The following is a 27,006-nucleotide window of genomic DNA, read 5'->3' as shown; positions in this document are numbered from 1 at the left end:
CAGATGAGATATTTGTAAAGCATTTAGCACGGTGCCTGGCACATAGTAGATGCTTAATAAATGCTTGTCTTATTCCTATAAGGACTAGTTCTGACCTACTCCAGGCATAGAAACCTAGATGTGATCTCTGGGAATTATGATGGGTCTGGGGCTCTCTTGGTACCAGTCAAGGAACAGACTCTTCAAGCATCTGGGCAAGTCCTAAGGTTCCTCTTGTCCCAACCACCAGGCTGCATAGTTATCCTTGGCCTGCTTGGCTATTGTAGGCCCTGCACCACAGGGATAAATGGTATGATACTAGGCACTAAAAAGTGTTAGCACTGTCTTGTCATTTGGGCCAGGCCTTGTGACTTAGAAAGACTTAAAAAAGCCAGGGAGTCATATCAGATGCACAGGTTTAATGTTAAGCAAAAACGGCTACCACTGTGATTTCTGATCTCTTGCTTCACAGTTTTCAGAAAACATCATTTTCCTAGCACTTGCATTTTGGGGTAGGTATAGAAAAGGGCTGACAGCTGTAGAAGAGGAGGTACGCAGCTGCGGTTTGAACTGCAGAATCTGGAATCTCGCAAACTCGGGTGTCATCAAAGCTATACCAGGTCTGGTTGACTGTATTCTTGCAGAATGCCGTGTAGTGGCCACCGTCTAGATCACCAAAGTGGTTCTGAAGGAGAGAGAGATGTTTAGCTGGTTTTTTGGGATTTGCTTTGTTTTGTTTTCCATGTGAAGACTCATTACTAAAGTACAAAGAAATCTAGGGGAAGACTTTTTTTTTTAATAAGAAATTATTGTACTAAGTTTAGGAAATTACTAAATTTTCCAAATTTTGGATCATTCATAAAGAATTAGTTGAAAGGAAGTTTAAAGGACTTGGTGTAGTTACTGTGTTTTTAGCCCACTGGGACTACCTACAAACTATATCCATTGAGTCTATCAAATATTAAAAGCTTTGCAAATAGGTTGACAACAATTGGAAATATATGGTTTATAGTTAAGGAAAATAACCACTGTTAGAACATGAAAGAGGGCTTTGCTTGCTACTTGCCCAGAGGAACTTCAGGTTTCATTAGGGAGAAGAGCTAATACATGAAAGGGGAAAAAATTGTTTACAAAGAGACTTATAAACAAATACAGGTTGTGTGGTATAAATATTACCTAGAACTTGAATTCTGGGGGAATTTGGAGTAATGCAGTTGAAGTGATAAGGTGCAGAGAAGTCTGAGAAGGTAAGATCACACTTTCAATATAGAAAAAGTAAATAGAACATTCCTAATGAGGAAAATGTAATATATGGATGTTAAAGCAGATGCTGGTGTATAGCTAGGTTTGTGTGGCTAAGAGAGTATGAGGTGGAAAATACAAATTATTTTACATTACAAATTTGTTAAAATTGTTTTTCCTGATGGCCTAACAGTCATTTCAGAGATGTTTTGTCCTGACTTTTGATTTTTTATTAGTTGAAGCCTCTTTTCATATTTCCTAATAAGTTAATGCTATTTAAACATAAGTGGAAGAAGGGATGGGTATTTAAGAAATCTTAGCTAAGTCCCTTTATAAATCTAAATCTTTTGGTAATGTAAATAATTACCCCTTAAAGTTTTGAGTACAACTTTTTCTACATTAGAACTTCTTTAGAACAACAAAATTTATAATGAGAAATTGGGGCAGAGGAGAGGGATAAGTCAACTTGTGAAGTCTTAAAGACAAACTGAGCATATTGGACATTGAATTTTATATAATATACAAGGAAGACACTATTGTTTTTCAAACAGGAAAGCAAGAGCAGCAAAATGCTGTTAAAAATAACTTTTTAAAGTAGTGTTCAACAAAGATGAGAGGTGAGGCACTGGCTGAAAAGAACCTTCCTCTTCCACAAATTCTCTCTCTCTTTGCTTTTAGGTAGTGATACTGGGAAGAGCCCTGGGTGATTCACTCCCCAAACACTTGGCACCTTCAGGTTATCTAGGACCTTCTCCAACCCAATTCACTAAATCTTAAGGTGATTCCATGACCAAGATGGAATGTAAATTTGAAGTTGGTATAGATTGTGGAAACCTGAGTGCAGAGTGTGCTAGAGGCCCAATCTAGATGAAAATCAGTTCCTAGTTTTATACCTTGTAGCAAGAGGTCATAGGATAGTAGATGAGCAATTTTCTGTAAAGTTCTTGGGTTACTTAGAACAATTTGATCATATTACTCACCACCACTCCACAAAGGCTGTATTTAGGATGTTTCCGAAAAAGTGGATAAATATAAGGAGAAAGATCCAAGTTGTTGAGTGGGTAATGGATATCTGTTCTTAATTTCCTCTTCACTCTACCCTGACAGTCAAACCTAACATGCGGAAATAATGACAGATGCATGGTAAATGCTCCATTTGGTGATTCCAGTTTTGAATGATATCACCTGTATTTTTAATATTATTCATACATAGTTCACAGTAACCAGATGAATTTCTTTAAATAATTTGCCAAAATTAAGTAATTTGCAAAATTACATGAGGAAAAAGACAATTGATTTTTGCTCTGTAAAAGTCCTTTAAAAATAGGAAGAAAGGGGCAGAGCCAAGATGGCAGCTGGAAAGCAGGGGCTTGCTTAAGCTCTCCCCCAGGCCCCTCCAAATACCTGTAAAAAATGGCTCTGAACAAATTCTAGAGCTGCAGAACCCACGAAATAGCAGAGCGAAGCAGGGCTCCAGCCCAGGAAAGCCTGGATGGTCACAGGGAAGGGTTTATCGCACGGAGGTGGGAGTGGAGCAGAGCACAGCCCAGCATGGGCCGCACCAAGATCAACCAGACCAGGAGCTGGGCAGAACAGGTGGTAGGGCCCTGAATCATTGAGCTGTGGCAGTTACCAGACTTCTCAACCCACAAACACCAAAGACAACAGAGAAGGTTAGTGGGAAAAGCCGCTGGGACAGAGTGGAAGGAGTTTGCCATTCGGCCACCACCTCAGGGGCAGCGGGGGTGGTGCAGCTCTGGGGCTGCTTCCGGAGCTCCAGTTGCTGTTGCTTCTGGCCCCAGGCCCACCCTGTGGGAGGAATTAAGTGGCGGATCTGAGTGGGAGTGCAGAGCCTGCTTGGATCTGGGTTGCGGTCCGGGTTGGCAGTTCTTGGGGGAGGAGGAGCACTGGTATGGCACAGTTTGCTGTGTAGAAGTAGCTCTGAAAATAGCAGCACAGCCCCTCAAGCTTGGGAGAAAGTACTCTCTACTCAACAAGCAGTCATACCCTGACAAAAAGCTCAAGGGTCAAGTAGTTGGCTGGGAACATGAACAGGCAGCGAAAACAGACTCAGATTCAGACTCAGACTTTGGAATCTTTTTTTGATGACAAAGAAGATCAAAACATACAGCCAGAAGAAGTCAACAAAGTAAAAGAGCCTACATCAAAAGCCTCCAAGAAAAATATGAATTGGTCTCAGGCCATGGAAGACCTCAAAAAGGATTTGGAAAAGCAAGTAAGAGAAGTAGAGGAAAAATTGGGAAGAGAAATGAGAGTGACTCAAGTAAGTCATGAAAAACAAGTCAACAACTTGCTAAAGGAGACCCAAAAAATACTGAAGAAAATAACACCTTAAAAATAGACCAACCCAAATGGCACAAGAGCTCCAAAAAGCCAATAAGGAGAAGAATGCCTTGAAAGGCAAAATTAGCCAAATGGAAAAGGAGGCCCAAAAGACCACTGAAGAAAGTACTGCCTTAAAAATTAGATTGGAGCAAGAGGAAGCTAGTGACTTGATGAGAAATCAAGATATTATAAAACAGAACCAAAGGAATGAAAAAATAAGAGGACAATGTGAAATATCTCATTGGAAAAACCACTGACCTGGAGAATAGATCCAGAAGAGAGAACTCAAAAATTATTGGACTATCTGAAAGCCATGATCCAAAAAAGAGCCTAGATATCATCTTTCAAGAAATTATCAAGAAAAACTGCCTTGGTATTCTAGAGCCAGAGGGTAAAATAGAAATTGAAAGAATCAAGAACTGAATAGAAAATTTGACTTTCAAACACAAGAATCAAGAGAAGCATGAAAAAGTAAACAAGAAAGAGAAATCATTAGTGACTTACTAAAGTGGAACTGTTTTGCTTACATTCCTACATGGAAAGATGATGTATGTAATTCATGAGACCTTTCTCAGTATTAGGGTAGTTCAAGGGAATATACACATATATAGACAGAGGGCATAGGATGAGTTCAATATGAAGGGATGGTATCTAAAAAAATAAAATTAAGGGATCAGAAAGGAATACATTGAGAGAGGGAGAAAAGGAGAGATAGAATGGGGTAAATTATCTCACATAAAAGTGGCAAGAAAAAGCAGTTCATTGGAAGGGAAGAGGGGGCCGGTGAGGGGGAATGAGTGAATCTTACTCTCATTGAATTTAACTTGAGGGAATAACATACACACTCAATTGGGTATCTTACCCTACATGAAAGTAGGGGGAAGGGGATAAGAAAGGGGGACAATAGAAGGGAGGACAGATAGGGGGAAGAAGTAATCAAAAGCAAACACTCTTGAAAAGGGACAGGGTCAAGGGAGAAAATTGAATAGAGGAGGACAAGATAGGATGGAGGGAAATAGAGTTAGTCTTTCGCAACATCACTATGGGAGTGTTTTGCATAATGATACATGTGTGGCAACCTATGTTGAATTGCTTGCCTTCTTAGGGAGAGTGAATGGGGAGGGAAGGGGGGAGAGAATTTGGAACTGAAAGTTTTAAAAGCAGATGCTCAAAAAAAAAAGTTTTTTCATGCAACTAGTAAATAAGATATACAGGCAATGGGGTATAGAAATCTATCTTGCCCTACAAGAAAGGGGAAAAGGAATGGGGGAGAGGGGTGACAAGGGAGGGCTGACTGGGGAATGGGGCAATCAGAATATATGCCATCTTGGAGTGGGGGGGGAGGGTAGAAATGGGGAGAAAATTTGTAACTCAAAATCTTGTGGAAATCAATGCTGAAAACAAAAAAAATTAATAAAGTATGGAATTCAAAAAAATTTTAAAAATAGGAAGAAAAATAATTCCTATAAAGTAATTCCATTGTAATGTGGTGGGATTCAATGCCAATATAGCGTTAATGGAACCTTTTTAGGGGATATTTTGTCAAGGGGTAAGTTAGCCAAATTTAGTTACTTTTCTTATTCAGGAGTCTAGAAAGAGCTAGACTCTTGGACATGTTATGGAGATTTCCATGAAAAAAGATTTCAAGAAGCCCTCCAGAAGGATCACCCAGAGCTGCTTACAACAGGAAGAGGCCAAGTGACTTGCCCAGGGACTCACAAACTATTATGGCAGAGGCCTTCCTGCTTTGAGTCCAGCTCCCTTTCCATGCCTTGTGCAGAAGTTTTCAGAAATAAATTTCCCAGGGAAACATCCTCTAGGGATGTGAAGATATCATTAGAATGAAACTCCTTGAGAGAAAGAACCAATTTTGTACTCGGCATTTGTGCATGTAGCTAGTTACTCTTGACTAGGAGAAGGGCCACCTCTTCTTGTGGGATGGAATTGGAGGACATAGTAGCTGATGGCATCTGAGTGATGTGATGAGAAAGGGGAGCTCAGCGAGTGGCTTCAGTTTTTCTGTACTCAGGAGGAAAGTTTCTCAGGTGATAGAATGGGGAGGAAGGGGAATTATGCAAGGCTTGAGAAGGGATGAACAGGTTTTGGAAAAGTCTCTGTAGCGAGGCAGATAGCATCTCAATTAGGGAGGTATGAAACTATTTGTCTTGCTGCGGTGAACGTCCAGTTGAGATTTAGGTATTTGTAGTGAACACAGCCTGGATTTGTGATTTTTTCCAGCTTCCTTCAGTAGTATGTGTGACTATGAGTGAAGGCAGCAGATAGTGGGAGTAATGCATGGCTAAAATTTGGTGAGATGATTTTCAATAGGATAAAAGGACAAGGGACTCAAGGGAACAGTTAGGGTCAAACTGGTTCCATAAAGGGTCAGATGGGGAAGGAAAAAGAGTAGCCATCCATCCCAGTTGAGGGCTTAGGAAAGAACTGGGGAGTGGAGGGAGTGGAGGTCCTAGAGAAATGAAAAACAGGGTTTGGAATGCAAGGAAGAAGGGACAGCAGATTATGATCGAAGAAAGTAGTCTCAAAGTTCATGAACATGGAATGTGGTCCTCACAACATTTGTCAGAGGCAGGGTTTGAACTCGGTTCTGTCCTGATTCTAAGTCCAGCTCTCCATCCACTGTGCCACTATCCACTACAACAATATTGAAGGTATTATTCCCATTTATAGATGAGGAAAATAAAGATCAGAAAGATCAAGTGACTTACCAGTGTTCACACAACTAGTGTTAAGAGATAGGATTTGAACCCAGGTCTTTGTAGCATTTTGCCAGAAATGGCAGTTAAACTGCTACTACGGTTTGCAGATTCTGTTTCCCTTTTTTTTTTTTCAAACATTTCCATTGGACATTTTCCCTCCTCCAATCCAACAGAACCTCCACTTCTCTCAACTATCTTTCAGAGATCATTGATAGTAGCTCAGCAATCACACCAACTAGTTCTTTTAGAATTCTAGTATGTAATTCATATGGGCCAGGTGACTTAAGCTCATTTAAGCTAACCTAGGTCCTCTCCTACCACCACCTCGCATCTCTTGAGTTTCAGCTCCTTGACTAATTTTTTCTATCTTTCTCAGTCTCTCATTTTCCTTGGCAGAGAAAATAGTAAATTAGAGTTGAATAGTTCTGCCTTTTCTCCATTTTCATTTATCCTCTTTCTCCAAAATAAAGGTCTTTTCCCTTCTTTGATCCTTTTCTGTTTCTCCACATAGCTACTAATATCACTTTGTCATCCTTAGCATTCATCAGTCTTAGCTCAGATTCTTATAAGTTGGTCATAGAGTTCTCTGTATATCCACATTGATCTCTTTAGACAGCTGCCTCTTCCTTTTTGTAATTGTTTCTGGTTTTTATTTGAGTATTTCATTCTTGAAGGCAACTCCCCATAGAGGAGGGCCACTTTCCCTGTGGAAATTTAAGTCATGGGAGTCTGCCTCTCCTTGCCCTAAATATTTGGAAATCTGCTATCTCAAAATCTAAAGTGCATTTCAGACAATTTCCTCTCTATCACATATTCTAACACATTATGATCATTTCCTCCCAGAGGTTTTCATTTCTGTTTCAGCAGCCAGTTCCATCCCACCCTTATGCCTGCCTTTGTTAGTCAGGATCAGGTCCAGAAGCATCAGTTACTCTGGTTCCTTCCTCTACCTTTTTTTTCCCAAAGAAAAAGACAGAGTTTATTAAGGATTTGCCATAGTGGTAGTCTTAAGAAATCTCACCATTTCTGATGCTTGTTTCACAAGCAGGGCAGATTTAATCTACTGAGCTGAGCTAGATTAAATCTGAGCCTACCTTTACCTTTTGAAGGATGAAATATTAGCTCCTCTGCTTTTTGGCAGAGAATGTTAGCAGGTGTCCAGATAATTGAAGAAACCCACCACTACGATATCATGCCCTTGTGTCCAGGTTTGTGCTCTGTTCCATAAACTCATCTTTCTTTCTTTTATCTAGGTAATCTGTGGCATTTTCTCACAGCAATGTCACTTCTATTTGCTACCCTTTCGACTTTTGCTCAAATGCTTCCCACCATGCCCTCCCATTTCTGGACTTTCTTATGAGTAGATTTTCCTAATATGCAATGCCATTAACACCTTCCCTTTATATACTGTTGGCTTTTCTCTTCCTTATGAATAATGTATATCCTTTTAGCGCCACCTTCCAGTTGAGTACCATCTCATCAAGCCCCAGTGATTGTCTCTGTAAGAGTTCTTAATTCTCCTTGTTAAATAGCCATACTTTGTGCATCATATACTAAACATCCGAGACATTGGTTTTAATGCTAGTATACGTCTTCAACTTTGTCTCCCACAAATTATCGGTTGTCTCTCCTGCCATTTTTCTTCCCATGCTGCAGCTGCTTAGTGTGTCATCTAGCTTGGTAAATAAAAAGGCAATTTTCTTCTTCTCTATCCCTAAAGTTCAAGGCTTTGCACGAGTCTAGGCGAATACATATTTTACTCATTGTCATTTGGTGCACTCCATGTTGGTGACTTTTACTGAATGATAGTCTTTCTGAGTGGGGAGTGATATTTAAAGATTCTTCCATATTGGAACTTGATCTCTTTCTATTTGGTTAAAATTCTTTGATCTTCCTCCCATTCTCTCCTCTGCCACCTTTCTGGGAAAGAGCTATGTGTAATTTGAGGTAGTAAAGGGAAGGTATGGGGAACTGTGGTGTTAGGGCGATAGCATTTAAATGATAATTCAATTATATAACATGTTTTGTCTTAAGGTAGGACTTCCTCTAGATAGATATATTCAATTCCCAGAATCAGTGAACTGCTCCAGGACTAACTGTGTCTTATACAACTGTTCAGATTAACTATGATGCTAGTTCTCTGGTCCACTCCATTTTTTGAACTCTGTCTACATATGCCTAAGAATCCATACCTCTTTAAGTGAAAAATAACTGTCTTTGGTGCTTTGGCTATGCTAGCTCTGACAGCTGCATCTTGCTTGGATTCACAGAAAGCACAATGAATTTGGTTATTCCAGGTGAGTGTATCTTGTTGAAAGAAACATCCAAGACATTCCTGTTGAGAGAAAAGCATTTGGTGACCAAACTGGATAAAGGGAACCTGTCCCCTCTTCAGATTAGAGCTTTATTAACAGCCAAGGAAGCAGCCACATTACAATATGACTGTGAAACCCCAGGACAAGCTGAACTGAGGGGTTAAGGCAAGGAGTGAGGACACAGAAACACAGAAGATCTGTACTACCACCAACAGGGAGTATGGGTTTATGTAAATATATGGAATTCCGATCTCCATTTCTCTAATTTTTACTAACAAAAAAGATGAGTGAATGAGGAAAATCAGCTGTAGATTGTTTAAATCGATTTTGGAATTAGCTTCTCAACTGTCACCCAGGTGAGTGGAAACTTATGCTAAATAAGTGGTGGGGAAACAAACCCTGATTCCATTTATTTTTCTAGATACACAATTACTATGCAGAAATTGGACTGAGCACAACCTCTAGGTGAGCCAGTTAGCTTGGGGATACTTAATTTACAGAGCTGCTTTATGGGGTTAAAAAAAGTGGAGATGGGGATGGGGATGGGGGGAGGGGGAATGGCAAATGTGTTGGAACCAGGATTCCAAAAAATTTAAGTAGGCTGGAATTATGGGCCAGAAGTTTAATAAGGACACATGTAGAGTGTCTTACTAAAGTTAAAAAAAAAAACTCAGTAACACACTTGCAGAACAGAGATGTGGTTATAGAACAATGTATGCTAGAAAGGCTTGGGGGTTTGATGCTCAGAATGATTTAAAAATTTTGTGATGTGGCCACCTTCCCCTAGTTCCCCCCCAAAACCAAAGCTAATATGATATCTGGCCTTCTTAATAGGAATTGAGCACTTACCAAGAGGAATGATACTACTACTACTACTACTACTAATAATAATAATAATAATAATAAACTGGAGGATGAACAGGTTGGTGAGGGGCCTTGAAACTGTATCATATTATCATTGTTTGAAAGAAGCAGGAATACTTAACCTAGAAAAGGTATCTTAGAGTGGGCATGATTACAGTCTAAATGTCTGAAGGATTGTCAGAAAGTTATTGTTTAAACACAAAGAGCAAAATAAGGGATAGTGAAGTTATAGGAAGACTAGTTTCAACTGAATAGGAAGAGTGTCTTCCAAACTGTTAAATCTATCCCAACATGTAATTGGATGCCTCAGGAAGTAATAAATTTTGTCACTGGGATTCTTCAGTTGGGGAGATTTATGCTAATACTACAGATCTAGAATCAGAGGAGAAATTCTGATGGTTCTATTTCTAAAGCGTTATTATTTGGAAAGTATATGGAATTGTTAGAATTGTCTGAAGTCAGATGCTAGAAACAAGTTGATTTGCTTCTAAAGGACCTATGACATCTTGGAGGGAGGAGGAAAAATTGAAACCAGCTATACCACTCAAATTCACCTAGCCTTGTCCCTAGGCCTCAAGGGAAACCTGACTGATGGCTGATTCCAGAGTGGGGAAAGAGAGGAGGAAGGGAATGCTAAGTAACACCTATTATAGCAGTGCAGTTAGCACCACAATCCAGGTAGCAATAAACTCTAGCATGTCTCCCTAGATCTTCTCTGATTTGGGAGCTGAAACTGAGCCGAAAGTACACATTTTGCCTATAATCTGTTTCAGATCTGGGCATCAGCAGTTTGTGTTTTCAGTTCACTGCCAACTAATATTGACTATGCAGTTTCTATTCACAGAAAAACACATGACATGGTCGAACATCTCATTACCAAAGTGATTACTTGAATGCACATAGCCACACCTCTGTATCATAGAATGATCCATGATTGAGAGTACATGAGAACAGATCTAAAATGGACCTGATTTATAAAGGATCCATCCCAGCATTGACCAATGGTCCGACTCTGCCAATTGTTGTTAGCATAAAGAGAAGTAAATTCGTGGTCTTTTGACAGCATGCCTACTATGCCTTTCTTGTGAAAGAGCATTCAAGATCCTTTAGGCAAAGCATCATGTCTTGTGATAGTGCAGAAGCACCAGACTGGTGGGACAGATTACCTACCTGAAGGGAACATTCACATTCTGATGGGATGGGGAGGGAGAGGACAGTGAAGACTTCATTTTTGTAAGTACAGTTCTCACACTTCAAGCACACGATGTCATAATTAAGTTGCCCTTCAAAAAGCCTAGTGATGATCGAGGACTCACTGGAAGCCACCTTCCTGTAGCATTTTGTAGTAAGTCCATTCTCCTGTGGTCTTTTCCGGCGGAACTATAGGAATCCCCCCCCAAAAGAAAAAAAAGTTAGAAATTGGCAATAAAACAAAACTCATAAGTAGAATGAATGATTTGCTGTCAACATAATAGGAACCCCTCCATTTTGATTCCTGGCAGTGATCCAATGAGATTTTTCTTTTAGAAGATACTCCTCATGAGCTTATGTGTGGTTTAAATCATAATTTCCTCCTTTTGAAGTTCATCATCTTTAGATTAAGGAGGGGAAAGACTCTAATGACATTAGAAAGATCATAAGAGGCAGCTAGATGCCAAGTCAGAGCAGGAGGCCTGGGGTCGGGAAGACCCAAGTTCAAAGCTGGCCTTAGACACTTGCTGTGTGACTCTGGGCAAGTCACCTCCCTTCTGTCTGCCCCAGTTTCCTCAACTGTGAAATGGGATCCAGAAAAGAAAGTTCATAGATGTCATTAGATGTCTTTCATCAGAACTGGAACCCTGCTGCTTACTGCTGGTTGTACATGTTTTTCTGCTAATGAAAGTTCTGGGAACCCAGCATACTCTCCAAATTTAAACACATCTACTGGGCAAGAACACAAAGCGTGATCCCATTGCTCATAGACCTCATAAATATCAGTTCTAAACTGGTTTGTACCATAGTCTTACAAAATATGGACTAGAGAAATTGTTCATCTATTATTGCATGTCTTACATGTGTGTGTCGTTATATGTATATAGTATTGACTTGGATGGTGGAGAGATTCTGGAATCTTATGGATATTATTTAGTAAAACGAATATAGTGGCATGCTAGTAAAACAGTGTGAACAGCAATATACGTTGCCTGCTGGACATGTCCATCTGCGTGTCCTGTAGGGTCTGTCAAATTTCCTTGTCACCAAACTCCATCCCTATTCCTAACTTCCCTGTTTCTGTTGAGGAAATTACCATTCTTTCATTTGCCCAGGTTCACAACCTTGGAGTCATCCTTGACTGGGTCTCTCTCATACTGACCATATTCAATCAGTTGTTAAGTCCTGGCTAATTGAACTCCATGTCTCCTACCTGTCTGCACTTCTCTCCACCTGTGGAGCCACCTGTCAAGCTCAGGTCCTCTTCACATCCTGCCTTAACTACTGACAAAACTCCTTGGTCCATCTGCCCCCATTCTCTCCCCACTCCAGTCTATCCATCCCTCACACAGGTAACAAATTGGTATTATGAAAACACAGCTCTGGCTGTGTCTCTTCGCTGTTAAGAAGTTTTCAGCTAAACCTCTTTGCCTCAAACATGCAAACACCTGTTTGGCACTGAGGGGTTTCCCCCCCCCTTAAGCCTGGTATCAACATTTCTTTTAAAATTGATTTCATATGACCTTCTCTCTCTCATACTATACATTCCAGACACACCATCCTGTTGCTTTTCCCTGTGCATGACAATTCACCTCCTGTTTCCTTGCACAGGAAACTCCCATGCCAGGAATCCTCACTCACCTTTACCCCTTAGAAGCACTGCCTCCTTCCTTCACAAGGCCTTTCTTGATCCCTCCACTTATGAAAGCTTGCTTTCTTTGTCCAGAAATTGCATATCCTATCTCTACTAATCTGGGTACCTGTTGTTTCTCATCAGTAAAATCTAAGTTTCTTGAAGCCATTTTGGTTTCATTTGGTTTCAGGTCATAATACATGATCAACATTTAATAAATGCTTATTCAGTTGAACCGTATTACTCTGTCATCTACAGTCAAGAAGCAATCACAGAAGAGTCAATACAAGTAAGTTGGGATCCCTGTCTAATGCATTATGTAAGGAGCTGGTTACCCAATCCGTGTCTTTGAGACATATTCAGAGACTGAGTGGGAATGGAGAGGTGGATTATTTCTTCCGCAAACAAGCCCTTGTGACCCCGTCTCCACAACTCTGGCTATACCACCACTAAAATCTCCTGTACCCATTATTGTTAGCGCCACAGGTTGCTAACCCCTCTATACCACACCACACAAAATATTTTCATACTTAGGTAATTTCTAGCACAGTGCCTACCACTTAAGTAACTCTGGAGGCAGCTAGGGGTGCATTGGATAGAGTGCGGCAGTCTGGACAACCTGAGTTCATAATTCTACTTCATCCACTGCCTCGCTGTGTGGTCCTGGGGAGGTCCCTACTACCTCTTTCATCCTCAGTTACTTCATCTGTAAAAGGAGGACAGTGACAGCACACATGTCCTAGGAATCAAATGACATGTAAAGCGCTTTGCAAATCTTTTTTTTTAATTCAAAGGATTTTATTATAAGTATGTCAAGGTAGCAATATGTTGATGGGCTGATCACAGAAGATCAGGGATGGCTTCACAGTAGGGACAGCTTTTATAGGTAACTTTAAGACAATTCAGATAGAACTGCCTCAGGAGAAGATATTGGCCCCTTGTATCTCAGTTCCTCTCCAAGGTAGCAAGAACATAACAATTTACAGGTAGGGGTACATGATGAAGAGCACGTCATACAAAAAGCTGCGGACTCAGTGTCTCCTTCCCCACCAGAGCCTCCCGCAATACTGATTGATAAGCAGGGCTGGAAACAGTGGCATACTGAGTCACCATAACTTTCAACAATTTCCCCATTTGGTGCTGACCATATATACAGAAATGACTGAACAACCAAACCAAATATATATGATTCAGCACCACATTCAGTCTCACATCACATCTGTATCCCCAACTTCATCATCCTAATCTCTGCTGCTAATTATGTCAAATTAGTGACTATAAACTGAGGAACTTAAACTCACAATAGGAAACAAGTGTCCCATCCTAATTCCACCCTTCCATCAATGTCATAAAATTGAATAAACTTAGTTATAATCTCATGTATTCCCCAAGGAGAGAAGTAAGTAGTAGAAGTAAATAGCCCCTGTATGTAAACTAAGGCATATTACAGATCAGACCACTTGGAGGGTACACTATGTACTAATTTTAGAGGGGAGATATAGATAGATAGATACATAGATATAGATATATCAGCAAAGTCACCAAGAAAACTCAATAAACATAAATACCATGAAACGGAAGACAAAAGCAATAGATAATGCTCATCAATATCCAATAACAGCAATCTTTTGTGGTAACCCACTCCCAATGTTCTTTTAATCATCACATCTCATCTTGAGTCCCAGATGGCCCAGATGCAGTTATCTGGTCCCTGGAAACATCTTCCCCTGCACATCCCAGAATAGGCCTCCTCCTTAGGCAGCTCTGGAATGGTCCCTTCCCAGTGGATTTGCTTCTCTGCCTCCAAGTCTGTTATGACATACTACTTGCTATTTCTATCTTCTTAGAGTATCGACACAATTTTATATGTGAAATCTCAAACCCCATTTCTAGAATTTATTACATGCTCAAGGCCTTTTCAGAACTTGTTATTAGAACATGCTAAAGGTCTATATATTCCATTAGAATAATTTATTTGACATATAAATTATTTTCTTAAAACTTTCCACTCCCGCTAATTTCCTTTTTAGGAGTAGGAGATACTTTAAGGATCTTATCCCATACGTGAACCCATAGCTACTAGTACTCATGGCATGTAGATGCTTTTTCATCCCCAGGTTCAACATTACACAAATGAATTTGCTTTAAAATGCTTGACAACAAAAGACTTGTGATGAGATGTGTAAATATAATAATTCCGTGCTTTGCAGATCTTACATATAAAGGCAAGCTATTGTAACTAGTAACAGTCTTGATGGATGCGTGATGATTGTTTGGTTGACTGATAGCAATTACATGGTGACCCATATTAAATTAGATGTCGTACAGGAAGAACTTAAAGCAATGGAGCAGTATGCCTTAGTGTCCTGGATCCCCGAGAGTTAGAGTGTTCTTTAAGAAAAAAACCACACAATTATTTCTTTGGCTCAAAAGGCAATTTTACTCTTCTTGTGAGGGAGAAAAAGTCCTATCTTGAAGCTCACGAACTTCCTCTTGTTCATGGAACCTGGCCTGCAGGGCTTTAATGGTGAAGATACTGAATGTATTCTTTCCAGGCCTGCATCACCTACCCTATAGACCCCTTGCACCAAACTGCAAAATCTTTAAAAGATTATGGATCTGAAATCACAAAACACCAAGTGTTTGAATGAAACCATGACACAAATAGTATTTATAGGATCAAGTGTATCACGTCCATTGGTTCCAGCCAATAGCAGCTCCTCAGATGCTTCTCATCACATTGTTTCGCTGCCACAATCTCCCAAGTAGTACTAATTCTTTGTACACTGCTCCAGAGTTGGCCCACTCAACAACCAGAAGGGGATGGTGTCAGGTGAATGGCCAAGTGATTTTTTTTTTAATGATAAAAAAATGGTGGCAAAACAGAAATGCTTTGCTTGGAACATCTTATTGTTAATATAAAACAGAATCGAAAATGAAAAGTGAGAATTATTAATAGTTGTGGTTTGAAGCTCCATCAACTACATGTCCCCCATATCTTAGGATCTTGGATCTTAGGATCCAAATTTTGCAGTTTCAACAGGAGCCGAGACTTTCATCTTTTCAGGATTTCAGACTAAGACGGAAAACCATAGGTCTGATGAATAAACTTCAGATTTTGAATTACACATCTTATCATGGGTTTTTTTTTTCTAATTCAATGCAAAGCTTGTGTTGGGGTGTTTGGTTTGCAAATTAAATAGGAGCACATTATATATCTTACTTAAAAAATCTGATGACCAAAAAAATATTCCACCAAGCCACTTAAATAATGTTTTATTTGCAGGGCACTTTAGACTCAGACTGTAAAAACTACAAGGACAAGGACAATTAGAAATAATCTAATCCAGTGCCTTTTTGTATAGATGAGGACACAGGCCCAGAGAGGGTCTCTGACCTAGTGACAAAATGTATCTGACCCAATTGGGTGTGCTGTATCATTAGGTATTTTTTTCCCCAACAAAATGTAGTTTCATTTGCTTTAAAAAAAAAAAAGGAAAAGAAAATCAGTTAAAGCAATGCTCTCTTGCAAAAAGCCTTGGTTAGCACTTTTAGCCTCAAATTCAAATTCCTACTATGGTGGGAGGAGAGGCTGGCTGCTCTTTAGAAGCACCTGGGGCCAGTCCCTTTTCCTTCTTGTTTATCAGTTCAGAAAAGGAGCCAAAACTCTTGGTGGCAGAAGTGGTGTTCCCCATCCTCCTCCCCCTACTCCCACCTTCCATCTCCTTTTCCTGAAGGTCAGGAGAAAGGCACCTGTGGATACTAAAGTAGAACTGACATCAGTAGGAAAACAAAACAACTCTTTTTTCCAGAATGCCTTGGGTCAAAGGTAAATGAAATGACAGAAAGCAAAGATCTAAGGTTTTAGAATGTAAGCCTCATGAGGCCAGAGACCGTTTTGTTTTCTCCTGGTATCCCTATAAGTGTCCAGCACAGTGCTTGACATATAGTTGTGGCTTAATAAAATCTTGGTTGATGGGGGAAAGGAAGAAAAAACAAGATGCAGAAGAAGGCAATTTTAGGATAACAGTGAATAGAGGTAATGATTCTCTCCTCTCCCTACCTTAAGCAAATACCAAGGATTTCTAAAACAAACAAAGGAATTGGAAGAGCTGCGACCGGTGATTGTTGGCCAGGAGGTGAGAGAAAGCTGGATGGTAGTGGTGAGCAATAGGGAGGGAATGAATAGATTCCCAAAGAAGTAAGGAAGTGCTAAATGGAAACCCAGGGAGAGGGACTGTCTTTTGCCTCTGTTTGTATCCCTAGTATTTTTCAGTGTCTACCATATGCCAGGCACAATACATAGTGTGCCTGACACATAGTAGGTATTTGATAAATGTTCACTGACTGACTAACCCAGACCTTGTGACGTAGTTTCCACCTGTTCATCAGTGTACTCAGGCTTTTCCCATGAGTCCTTTTTGGGGGCAGGGCTGAAAGAAGGCCACATTTTGTTGCATGGCTGGAGACTGAGATATCTTGTGGGGAAAGGGGGATAAGAACTCACTCATCAAGAAGGTGGTCTGTAGTATTTCTTTTTTGCTTCACTAATAGGGGCTGGGATACTAGGCTTCTTAAAATACTCATTGGAAGCCTTGGCTTGTTTGGAGGAGGGCTAAAAGGAGCTGGATTCTTAGGTCCCTGAGGCAGGCACCTCGGTGAGGCCAAAGCAAGTCTTTGAGGTTGAGAAACCTGTGTCCAGCGTCAATACACAGAGTTGTCATTCTGGGGGAAGAGCCCACCATGTTTATAAAGCAGGGGGAAATTTTTTTAAAGGTCAGGTACAATAAGTCTAGTCCAATGACACCTTCCACTGACCTTCTTCAAAGCCTCGTGAAGTTCATTCAGAACATAAATCAAAAACTCCTGAGCATCCTGCTGTGTCCTCTTCAGAAATGCTGGGTAGATTTTTCCAATGGCTGACCGAAACACTTCCGGTGAGACACAGTCCGAGTCTCCAAGCCACATGTCTGTCATCAAGTACGCAAAAGCAGTGGCAACCTCACCACAGTCCCTTCCAAAGAAGAAAAGAACAGGGGGTATTGTATGATTAAAGCCATGCTTAAACACTTGAGAATGGAGCAGAGAACTCTAAGGAGCCTCTCCCTTCTTCATCCTTCAGGGACTGGCTGGCCCAATGAAGTGGGGAGAGGATGATCTCCTGTGGCAAACCCAGCTGATTTATCTGGCTGGCAGCAGCCTCCACCAAGTTGCTTGACAATTTAAAGGAAGAAGAAGCTTGAGTTTCAATTAAGACTTACTTTTTTATTTATTTAAATTTGTTCCCCAAGAAAGGTCCACCTCTCTCCCTACTTCTACCCCAACCCCACTAACAGAGCAAAACACCCTCCCACCGTTATAAAACATGTAAAGTCAAGCAAAACGAATTTCTGCATTAGTCATATCCAAAATATATATCCATATATGTATATACATACACACACACACACACACACACACACATTGACCTACACTCTGAATACATCACTTCTCTGTCAGGAAGTGGGTAGCCTGACACAGATAGACTTACTTTTGAAGAGCAGTGATGTACTTTCCAGAAAGGAAGTATTCCACCAGTGGGGTGATGCTGCAGAGACATTGCAAGATGGCATTCATGTAGCATGTGTTGCCTAGGTTACGAAGACCTGTCACACCTTGGGAATGTTGCTGGGCCATACTAGACTCTTTGACAGAGCTGGTGTCGCTATAATCTGTACATTCTGTGCTGTGTGCCACAGGGAAAGGAAGAAATTATTTTGAGGGGCAGGATGGACACAATTCAATTCAATTGAACAACCTTATTAAGTCCCTGTTAACAGGCAGGGGGAGAAGAACGAAACAGTCCCCTACCCTCAAGGAGCTTACATTCTACTAAAGGAATAAAACATGTATACAGATAAGAAAACACAAGGTAATTTGAAGAGAGACAGAGACAGAGGGAGCCAGCAAGTGAAAATAACAATTATAAAGTCAGTAGTGTCAAGCATGATCCTCTGCATCCATATACTCCTCCTCTTGACCTCTACAATCAATCTGCTGAACCTGCACAGCTTATTTCTATGCTGCTTAGACCAAATGCCTACATCTCTGCCAGAAGATACAGGGACACAGATATAATAAACCAGAGTGAAGTTTCTGTCTTCCTTTAATCAAGGGAGAACTGATTAGACAGGAGATATAAGCCCTTCCAATGCCCAGAAAGTGAAGTGAAAAAATAAATGGCTAACTCAGATCTTTGAGATGCTCAAGGCCTAGGTCTTTGAACTCGAGTCAAGACTGTTGGGCTACTTTTTCCTCATGCACAAGAGCCCTCCCTTAGAGAGAGAAGCAATTTTAATAGGCCAAAGATAGACAGAAGGAATGGAGATGGATGCTCTTGGTCACAGGGCTGTAAAGCTCAGAATTTATCATTTCTGATTCTCCCTCCTATGTACAGAAGGGCCATTGAGACCCTTTCCACCACCCCTCATGCCTCCCTTCCCCTTTGTAGCTTATCTTCACAAGGGTTTGAAAAGTACTCATTTTTAGATAAGTAATTTTAGGGGAGGAAGAGTGAGTACAGTGGGAAAATCCCTGGTTCTAGAGTCAGATGCCCTAGGGTTCAGAGCCCACTGTGGACTTTTACCATCTGAGTGACCTTAGGCAAGTCACTGCTCTGGATCTCAATTTCCTTGTTTGTAAAATGAAGGGGTGGGATTAGATGGTCTTTGAGGTTCCCTTCTGGCTCTAGATCTCTGCACATGTGAAACATCATCAGGATGTCTTCTGTCTGTTTCATGACAAGGGATACCCACTTAAGCCAGATGCCTTTATGAATTGCACTGAATATGTTGTTCAGTCATGTCTGTGACCCTGTGAACCATACCGTCCATATGGTTTTCTTGGTAAAGGTACCAGAATGGTTTGTCATTTCCTTCTCCAATGGATTAAGTCAAACAGAAGTTAAGTGATTTGCCCAGGGTCACCCAGAGAGTAACCGTCTGAGGCCAGATTTGAATTCAGGTCTTCCTTACTCCAGGCCCGGTGCTCCATCCACTGAACTGGTTACCTAGCTGCCCCAGTGAATATCTCTCTCTCTCTCCATATATATCCATGTTAATTTAGATATCATTAATTATATATGCTATATTTAATTTTATTTCTATATATTATATATATTTATCACTTTTCTCCTTCAATTTTAGATCATCATTATCATTCAATGATTCAAAACACAGCACACACACCGCTGAGAAAGTCTTTGTAAAGGTAGCTTTGAACCCCTCCCTGCTTCTGTGATAGTCTTACCCCTTGGCTTAATCCGTTATCTAGAGCACCGTAGAAGAGACAGACTCACAGAACATAATAGATTTTGAAGTCATCAGGAGGACATCTGGAAGCCATTGGGAAGGAGAGTGTTGGGTTGTTACTGCTATTGAGGCTTGTCTAACCTTTTAACTTCATTTCTTTCTCTCTTTCACACTCTCTGTTGACTTGGTTTTTAAAAAATAATTTCTATTCCCCCCCCCCAACAGGTAGCTCCAAACTGGTTTTCATCTGTACTTCAGGTACCATTCCAACTTGGAGCTTCTGTGCATCATAATCCTTTCTCTTTTCCCTCAGGATTCTAACATGTTGCTATGGGATGTACCTGCCCTGGCTGCTATTCATAGTTCATATTTTTATGAGAAGGTATTTCAACTATAAGCATAGCTCCTTTTCCTAAATAGACCTATTTCTTTTTAAATTGCATATAATTCCACCTTTTTTTTGTTTGTAAGCAAGTTGCTTGTCCTAGTTACAATTCATTGATCTGGAGGAAGTGTTGTAACTAGAGATACTTTTTTTAAGGGCAGGAATTATACCAGGATAAAGTAGGGGAGGGAGAGGGAGAGAAGGGTAAACTTCCAGGATCTCAGATTCTAGAAGTGGGGTGGGGTGGATTCCAAATACTGGCAACTGGAAAAATATTTCTTAAATTTGTAAGTAAAATGTGAGAATGAGAGAGAGAGAGAGAGAGAGAGAGAGAGAGAGAGAGAGAGAGAGAGAGAGAGAGAGAAGAGAGAGAGAAGGAGAAGAAGAAGAGGAGGAGGAGGAGGAGGAGGAGGAGGAGGAGGAGGAGGAGGAGGAGAAGAAGAAGAAGAAGAAGAAGAAGAAGAAGAAGAAGAAGAAGAAGAAGAAGAAGAAGAAGAAGAAGAAGAAGAAGAAGAAGAAGAAGAAGAAGAAGAAGAAGAAGAAGAAGAAGAGAGACTAAAAAGAACAAGACCTCTGAAAAAATGTTCAAGCAGAAACTCGGTCTAGAATATTGAAGAGAAGGATTTACGTATCATGTCAAGGTTGGCCTAGTTAACCTCCAAGCTCTTTTCCCAACTAAGAGATACCATTGCATTAGTGGAGAGAATCAGAACAACTGAAGTAAAAGCAAAATTGAGGGAAGGCATATTGGAAAACATGGAAAAACAACAGACGTAAAGAAGCCAACATGGGAGGTATTCGTGGGGATAGTGGAAAGAGTCATGGATTTGGTGTCAGGAAACACTCCCCAAGTGTGTGACCTTGGGATAGTCCTTCAACTTCTTTCAAATGCAGTTTCCTCATTGGCAAAATACAGATAATACACCAGCTACCTCAGGGTTGTGAGAGGAGCTCACTGGTAAACCACAAAGCCCTCTCTGAAAGTGAATTGTTGCTGGTTGATGAAACAGTGTTTACAATAACAAAGCTGGAAATGGGCCCTTTTTTGAGGCTGAGCTTTGTAGGGAAGAGTACAAGGCTAGAGAATCACAAAACAAAAACCTGGAGAAAGTAGTACTGTATGAATGATTATTTGATCTCTGAGAATGAGTTCACTTCGTAGCCCATTTGGAATTTGGAAGATCTCATGTCCATAAAGATCATGAGATGCAAACTTGTTTCAAGGGGAGGTTAGAGAGCATTCTAAAGAAAATTGGGACTAGATGGGGCAGTTTTTCGTAGAATGGTTTTCATGCACTTCTACCTGCACAGAGGGGGAAGGAATACTATGCATAAAGTCTCACCATCACTTGCTACCTTCTGGTACACTGTGCCCACTAGCTATGACCCAGGGGCAAACATCAGGAGTCTTTGTTTCTTTGTCAATTTACACCCTGGTCACTCATTATGACTCCCATACAGTTTTCCTAGAAAACTTTTGATCTCTTCTTGGCCCTGACTCAAATCATAAAGCTTAGGTTTCAAACTCCTCCCAGACCTGAGTTAGCAATTCTTACCTCTCCATTTCAATTTCTGGTAGCATCTATATCCCAAGATTGTTGTGAGAATAAAATTAGATATTTGTAAAGTGCTTTGCAAACCTTGAAATACTATATATTATGTACTAGCTTTTAAGTTATTAGTTTCCATTCTATTTTGCCCTTGAAATAGTTTGCCAGCTAGTAATGTAATCCCATACACACACACACACACACACACACACACACACATACACACACCTCAAACTTATTAGAAGCAAAGGTCCAATATCTGGAGTTCCCTGCATTCCCCACTCAAACCATGTCCCAGGACTAACTAAAGCTTCCTTTGCTCATTTTCTCATGTTACTAATTCCCCCTTCTCCTATCCAATATAATCAAACAAGCATTCATTGTGTGCTATATGTAATTAGGTGCTAATGTAAGGTGGCAGAGATGTAAAGTGAAAAACAAGAAACAGTGGCCCACAGTCAAGGAGTGTACATTCTACTAGGGGAGGGGAATACAAACTGTAAAGAACATGGAGCCGTTGAAGGCTCTTGGGCAAGAAAGCTCAGGCAAGAGCTTTAGGAAGATGATTTTAGCAGCAATGTGGAAGGAGGATTAGAATGGGGAGGAGACCAGAAGGAATCTAGAGTCCAATTAGGAGGCTGTTGGAATAAACCAGGTTAGAGATGGTGAGGGTCTGAACTGGCGTAGTGACTATGATTGGAAAAAAAAGGGTGGCTGTGGGAGAGAGATGTTGTGAGATAGAACTGATGAGATTCAGAAACTGATTGGATAAAGGGTTGTAGGGAAAAGGAAGGGAACAGTCCAGGACCACTCAAGGTTTTGAACTTGGACGATAAGAGGAGATTGGAGGAGAGGTGGACTTAGGAAGAGAAGATAATGATTTTGATTTTTACATGTAGACCTTGAGATAAATATACTAGCTAACATTGACAAAGCCCTGTTTGCAAGCACTTTATGTCTACTATCTCATTTGAGGCTTACAATCCCATGAGGGTGTGCTCTTACTCCCATTTCACAGATGAGGAAGCAAGCTGTGAGAGGTTAAGGTAAGCTTGTCCAGAGTCACAGTTCAAATCCTGAACTATCTTCATGACTCCAAATCCAGCCTTCTCTCCCATGAACCACCTAGTGGCCTTGGAGAAGGTTCAGTAGGCAGTTGTTAATTCACAACTGGGGTTTGGAAGAGAGAATAGGTCTGGATACATAGATCTGGGAGCATCTGCATAGATGATAATTGAACTCATGGGAGCTGTTATGAGATCACCAAGACAAGGAAAGAGGAGGTCCTACAAGAAGCCCTGGGAGAGGACACCCAAGATTTTTTTGGGGGGGGGCAGGAGGATAAGACACAGATGTTGGATTCAGCAAAGAAGACCGAGAAGCTGTCAGACAGGTAGGAGAACCAAGAGTGCCAGTGTTGGGAAAATCCAAGGAGGAGAGAATATGCAAGGAGAAGGGACAGATGACAATAAAAATAGACCTTTGCATTTGAAAAAAGAAATTTCACTTGAGTGGTGAGGATAGAAGCCACATTATAAGGTGTTGAAAAGTGAGGGGGAAGAGAAGAAATAGAAGATTTTTTTTTTCTAAGAGTGTATGGCACCAACAGGGAGAAGATGGGAAGTTTTTTTCAAGGGCAGGTATGTTTATAGACAGCAGGGAAGGAGCCAGTAGATGATAAGAGAATGAAGATCAGAGAAAGAGGAGATAATGGAAGGAGCAAACCACTGGAGCTGTGAGGGATCAGAACAAAGGGCATAAGTAGAGGTTGGCACTGGCAAGGGGAAGAGCCGACTCCGAAGACAAAGAAATGATGGGGGCTGTTGAGGAGTTTGCGGGGTATAGAATAGGGAAGGGGAACTTACAACTGATGACTTCTATTTTCTTGGTAACATTGTTTGGTTGATCCCTCCTCCCCACCTGGATGGACCACTCCTGCATGTTGTGGGAACATGCTCAAGGCAACAGATAGATACTATGGGCCATGACCCTATAGTTGTGACTGTCCCCGAAGTCAACAACATAATAACCACAGTAAAGGAAGATGGACAGTAGAAATACCCAGGCTGCTGAGAAAAGGGTAATTTATTTGTTTATTTGTTGGGTGGCCCCAGCTGCTGGCACAGTTGCCTAATGGAGAGAAGGCATTTAATGAATAGATGCTTGTTGTCATTCACCTTCTGGTTCTCCTGAGTTATCCAGACTTGGCTACTTCAGCCTCTGCTACCTTTTCATCATGGAACACCCTCTGCCATGCTGACTCCCTTTCCCTAATGGTGAGTTCCTCCTGGGATCTTCATTTTGGGAAGGGGCTTAGGCCACCCAGCTTTCATTCCCCTCTTGCTTCTCCTGACTTTCCAGACTTGGACACTATACCCCCATGAGATTTCTACCCCCATCCAACCCTTTTCAGCCCCCTCATGTGTATTATCCTCCATTACAGTGTAAATTCCTTGAGGGCAGGGACTTTTTTCTTTCTTTCTTGTATTTGGATCCCCAGGACTTAGCATAATACTTAGCACATGGTAAACACTTAATAAATGTCTGTTACTTCGCATTACCTTGCTTGTGAATGGGTTGTAAATTCCTTGAAGACAGGAATTGTATTTTGTATTCCCAGTGTCTACCACATAGACACAGCACATGGTGGCTTAATGTTAGTTGAATTGAATTTAGAAGATATTTTCTGCTCTGCTCTTTCTGTGTTTATATATGCACACTCTCACATCCATCTCAACCAGAGGTGCTCCAGTTGTAAAAAAAAAAAAAAACAAACGAAAACGAAAACCCCAAACTTTCCAGGCTCCTCATCCATCTCTGGGATTAATTAGCCTTTGCTCCTCTTCCATGGCTGACCTGCTGGTCTGGGCTTCATGTCCAACGCTTGGGTCATCTCCTTATAGCATCACTCTCTTGGTTCGTCTTTTACTCCTTCAAAAGGAGGTTCCAGGAAGGAGGAAATGACCACATATCTTCATAATTCTGATAATGGCCAGTATTATTTTGAGCTGTGAGCATGCAGATAGAATCTCAGGAGTCGGTAGTAAACTCCCATATGACCCACAAATGGACATCCAGCCTTTGAAGACTTCCAGAAATTCTACTTTTGGAGAACAATAATTCTTTAGAAGGTTTTCCTGACATCAAGCCTATATTATCTACTTGTTGCTTCTTGTTCTTCCTCTGGGACCAATGAGAACAAGTATAAATATGTTTCATTGTGACAGTTCTTCAACCATCCTTCAGATCACTTACTATCCTAGTCCCCCCAACCCCCCGACTTTGGGCTCAATTTCCCTAGTTTCATTAGAATGTGAGGTCTTTGAGAGGCAGGAATTGTCTTACCTTTCTATTTGTATCCCCAATGTTTAGTACAATGCTTTGCACATAGTGCTCAATAGATGCTTCATTCATTCATTCTAGCCAGTCTATGTGGCATGAAGTCAAGGGTTTTCTTTCTCAGTTTCGCTTCTCTGGCAGTTTCCCACCTTATCAATGTCTTTCTTAAAATATGGTGTTGAATTGAACAGATTACCCTAGACGAGGCCTGACTAGGGCAGAGCACATCATCTCCCTGGTTCTCTTAATGCAGCCTAAGATCTCATTGGCTTTTTTGGTTGCCATATTGTTGACTCACAATTGACCGTGTAATCCTCTAAAACCCCTAGGCAGTGGTGGTTGTTGTTTTCCTGATCAATTGCTGTCAAAGTATAATTCTCCCACTTTGTATTTGTTAAATTGACTTTTTGAACTAATATATAAAATTATATATTTATCCATATTAAATTAGATGCTCTGAGGGTTTGGTGCAGTGTTCTTTCCTATCAAGATCTTGTTGAATACTAGCTGCTATTACTATCAATTGTGTTAGCTATCTCTCCCAGCTCTGTCATCCACAGGATTGATATGCATGCCATGCCAGTCATGTTCCACATCCTAAGTGTTTGGGACATTTTAGTATTGCTGTGGGCCGGGCTGTTTGACCAGTTCTGAATCTACTTAGCCCACATCTGTCCACCCCCATCAATTGACAAGTATTTATTTAAAATTTTTAAAAAATATGTCTATTTTAAATTCTTTTAAAAAACTTGTATTCCAAATTCTCTCCCTCCTACTCCTCCCTTACCCACTGAGAATTATGCAAAAAACATTTCCATATTAGCCATATCATGGAAATAGAAAAGGCAAGGAATTACTGGGTCAAAGGGTATGCTTGGTGTTTTGGTGTAGTTCCAAATTGTTCTCTAGAATGGTTGGACTAGTTCACTACTCTACCAGCAATTCATTAGGGTATTTTCTATTTTTTTTTTGGAGGGGAGAAGGTAGGGCAATTGGGGTTAAGTGACTTGCCCAAGGTTACACAGCCAGTAAGTGTGTCGAGTGTCTGAGGTTGAACTCAGGTCCTCCTGACTCCAGGGCCAGAGCTCTACTCACTGCACCACCTAGCTCCCCCCCATTAGTATATTTTCCCTCATTCCCTCCAGCATTTGTCATTTGATATGTGTGAAATGATACTTCAGAGTTGGTTTAATTTGCATTTCTTCACTCAATAGTGATTTAGAGCATTGTTTCATGTGGCTATAGATCACTTTGATTTTTTTTCTTCTGTGACTGATCATAAGTGCTTCTTTCCTTCTTGGATTCCCTGTAGTTGTCCCACCCTGCCCGCCCTACCTTACTGTGTCTAGACTGGAAACTCCTGCAGCTGCTGCCATCACACCCCTATGGCCCACAGATGGTACTGTGGTATGTGCCCTCTGGGCTGGCACCCACACCACACCCCATTGTCACAGACCTCTTCCATCTTACCCAATTTGTCTTAGGCTAGAAAAATATCTCATCCTGACCTTTTTGGCTATATGGCTCTAAAATTTTATTGGAGGCATTATCTTAAGATTGTTTGGAGGGGAATGTTGGGAGAGTTCAGCTGGGTGGCTGCCTCTCCTCCACCATCTTGACTCCACCCCTCTCGACAAGTATTTATCAAGCACACCACAATGTGACAGGCCCTATGCTAGGCTCTGAGGATATAAGCACAGAGAATGAAACAATCCCTACTCTCAAAGAGCTTACTTTCCAATGGTGGAATTAACAAACTTTTCCATAAGGATAGCACAAGTATTGGTCAAATGCTTTTCTAAAATTTAGGTGTATACTGTATGCACTAAATTAACCAGAGGACTTGATTTCAAATCATAACTTTGATGCTTTTGTGATATTGGACAAATCAGCCCCTTCCAACATTAGACCTAGGATATACTGCCTCTTTCTGACAACCACTTCCTTTAGGAGATATTTACTCACCATTTCTTTAAAAACATTCTAAAATAGGGGTGGAGCCAACATGGCAGAGTTAAAGCAGGGACTAGCTTGAGCTCTCCCCCAAACCCCTCCAAATACCTGTAAAAAATGACTCTAAACAAATTCTAGAGCAGAAGAACCCACAAAAAGACAGAGTAAAACAAATTTCCAACCCAAGACAATGGAAAGTCAAG

At 40.8% G+C, this 27,006-nt stretch overlaps 1 protein-coding gene across 5 annotated transcripts; it reads right to left on the bottom strand.

The window, feature by feature from the left end:
• Positions 1–379: 379 nt before the first annotated feature.
• On the bottom strand, positions 380–25,096 carry USP50 (ubiquitin specific peptidase 50). 5 transcript variants are annotated; one of them, XM_036737284.1, is made up of 7 exons: positions 24,857–25,096; positions 17,818–18,012; positions 17,106–17,301; positions 10,634–10,843; positions 8,477–8,619; positions 2,202–2,334; positions 380–664 (listed from the first exon to the last, which is right to left on the bottom strand). In XM_036737284.1, exons 2-7 carry the CDS (start codon positions 17,961–17,963, stop codon positions 473–475), a joined length of 1,020 nt encoding a protein of 339 aa, XP_036593179.1. In that variant the 5' UTR covers positions 17,964–18,012; positions 24,857–25,096; the 3' UTR covers positions 380–472. The 5 variants fall into 5 exon arrangements, with proteins under 5 accessions (XP_036593179.1, XP_036593176.1, XP_036593178.1 ...); XM_036737281.1 differs by lacking the exon at positions 24,857–25,096 and adding an exon at positions 23,377–23,542; XM_036737283.1 differs by lacking the exon at positions 24,857–25,096 and adding an exon at positions 19,575–19,849.
• Between the last annotated feature and the right edge of the window lie 1,910 nt (positions 25,097–27,006).

Source organism: Trichosurus vulpecula, chromosome 8 (genome assembly GCF_011100635.1).
Source record: "Trichosurus vulpecula isolate mTriVul1 chromosome 8, mTriVul1.pri, whole genome shotgun sequence".
NCBI lineage: Eukaryota > Metazoa > Chordata > Mammalia > Diprotodontia > Phalangeridae > Trichosurus > Trichosurus vulpecula.
The sequence above is the reverse complement of the archived record's forward strand: the minus strand, read 5'-3'. Positions and strand labels throughout refer to the sequence as shown.

Excerpts from the sequence above, each read along its gene's own strand:
- USP50 (XM_036737281.1), bottom strand. The coding sequence starts at position 23,465 with ATGTTCCCACAACATGCAGGAGTGGTCCATCCAGGTGGGGAGGAGGGA. Across the intron at positions 17,302-17,817 it reads TACATCACTGCTCTTCAAAA|GGACTGTGGTGAGGTTGCCA; the intron begins GTAAGTCTATCT and ends CTTCTTTGGAAG. Across the intron at positions 8,620-10,633 it reads AATGTGAATGTTCCCTTCAG|GAATGTCTTGGATGTTTCTT; the intron begins GTAGGTAATCTG and ends TTCTCTCAACAG.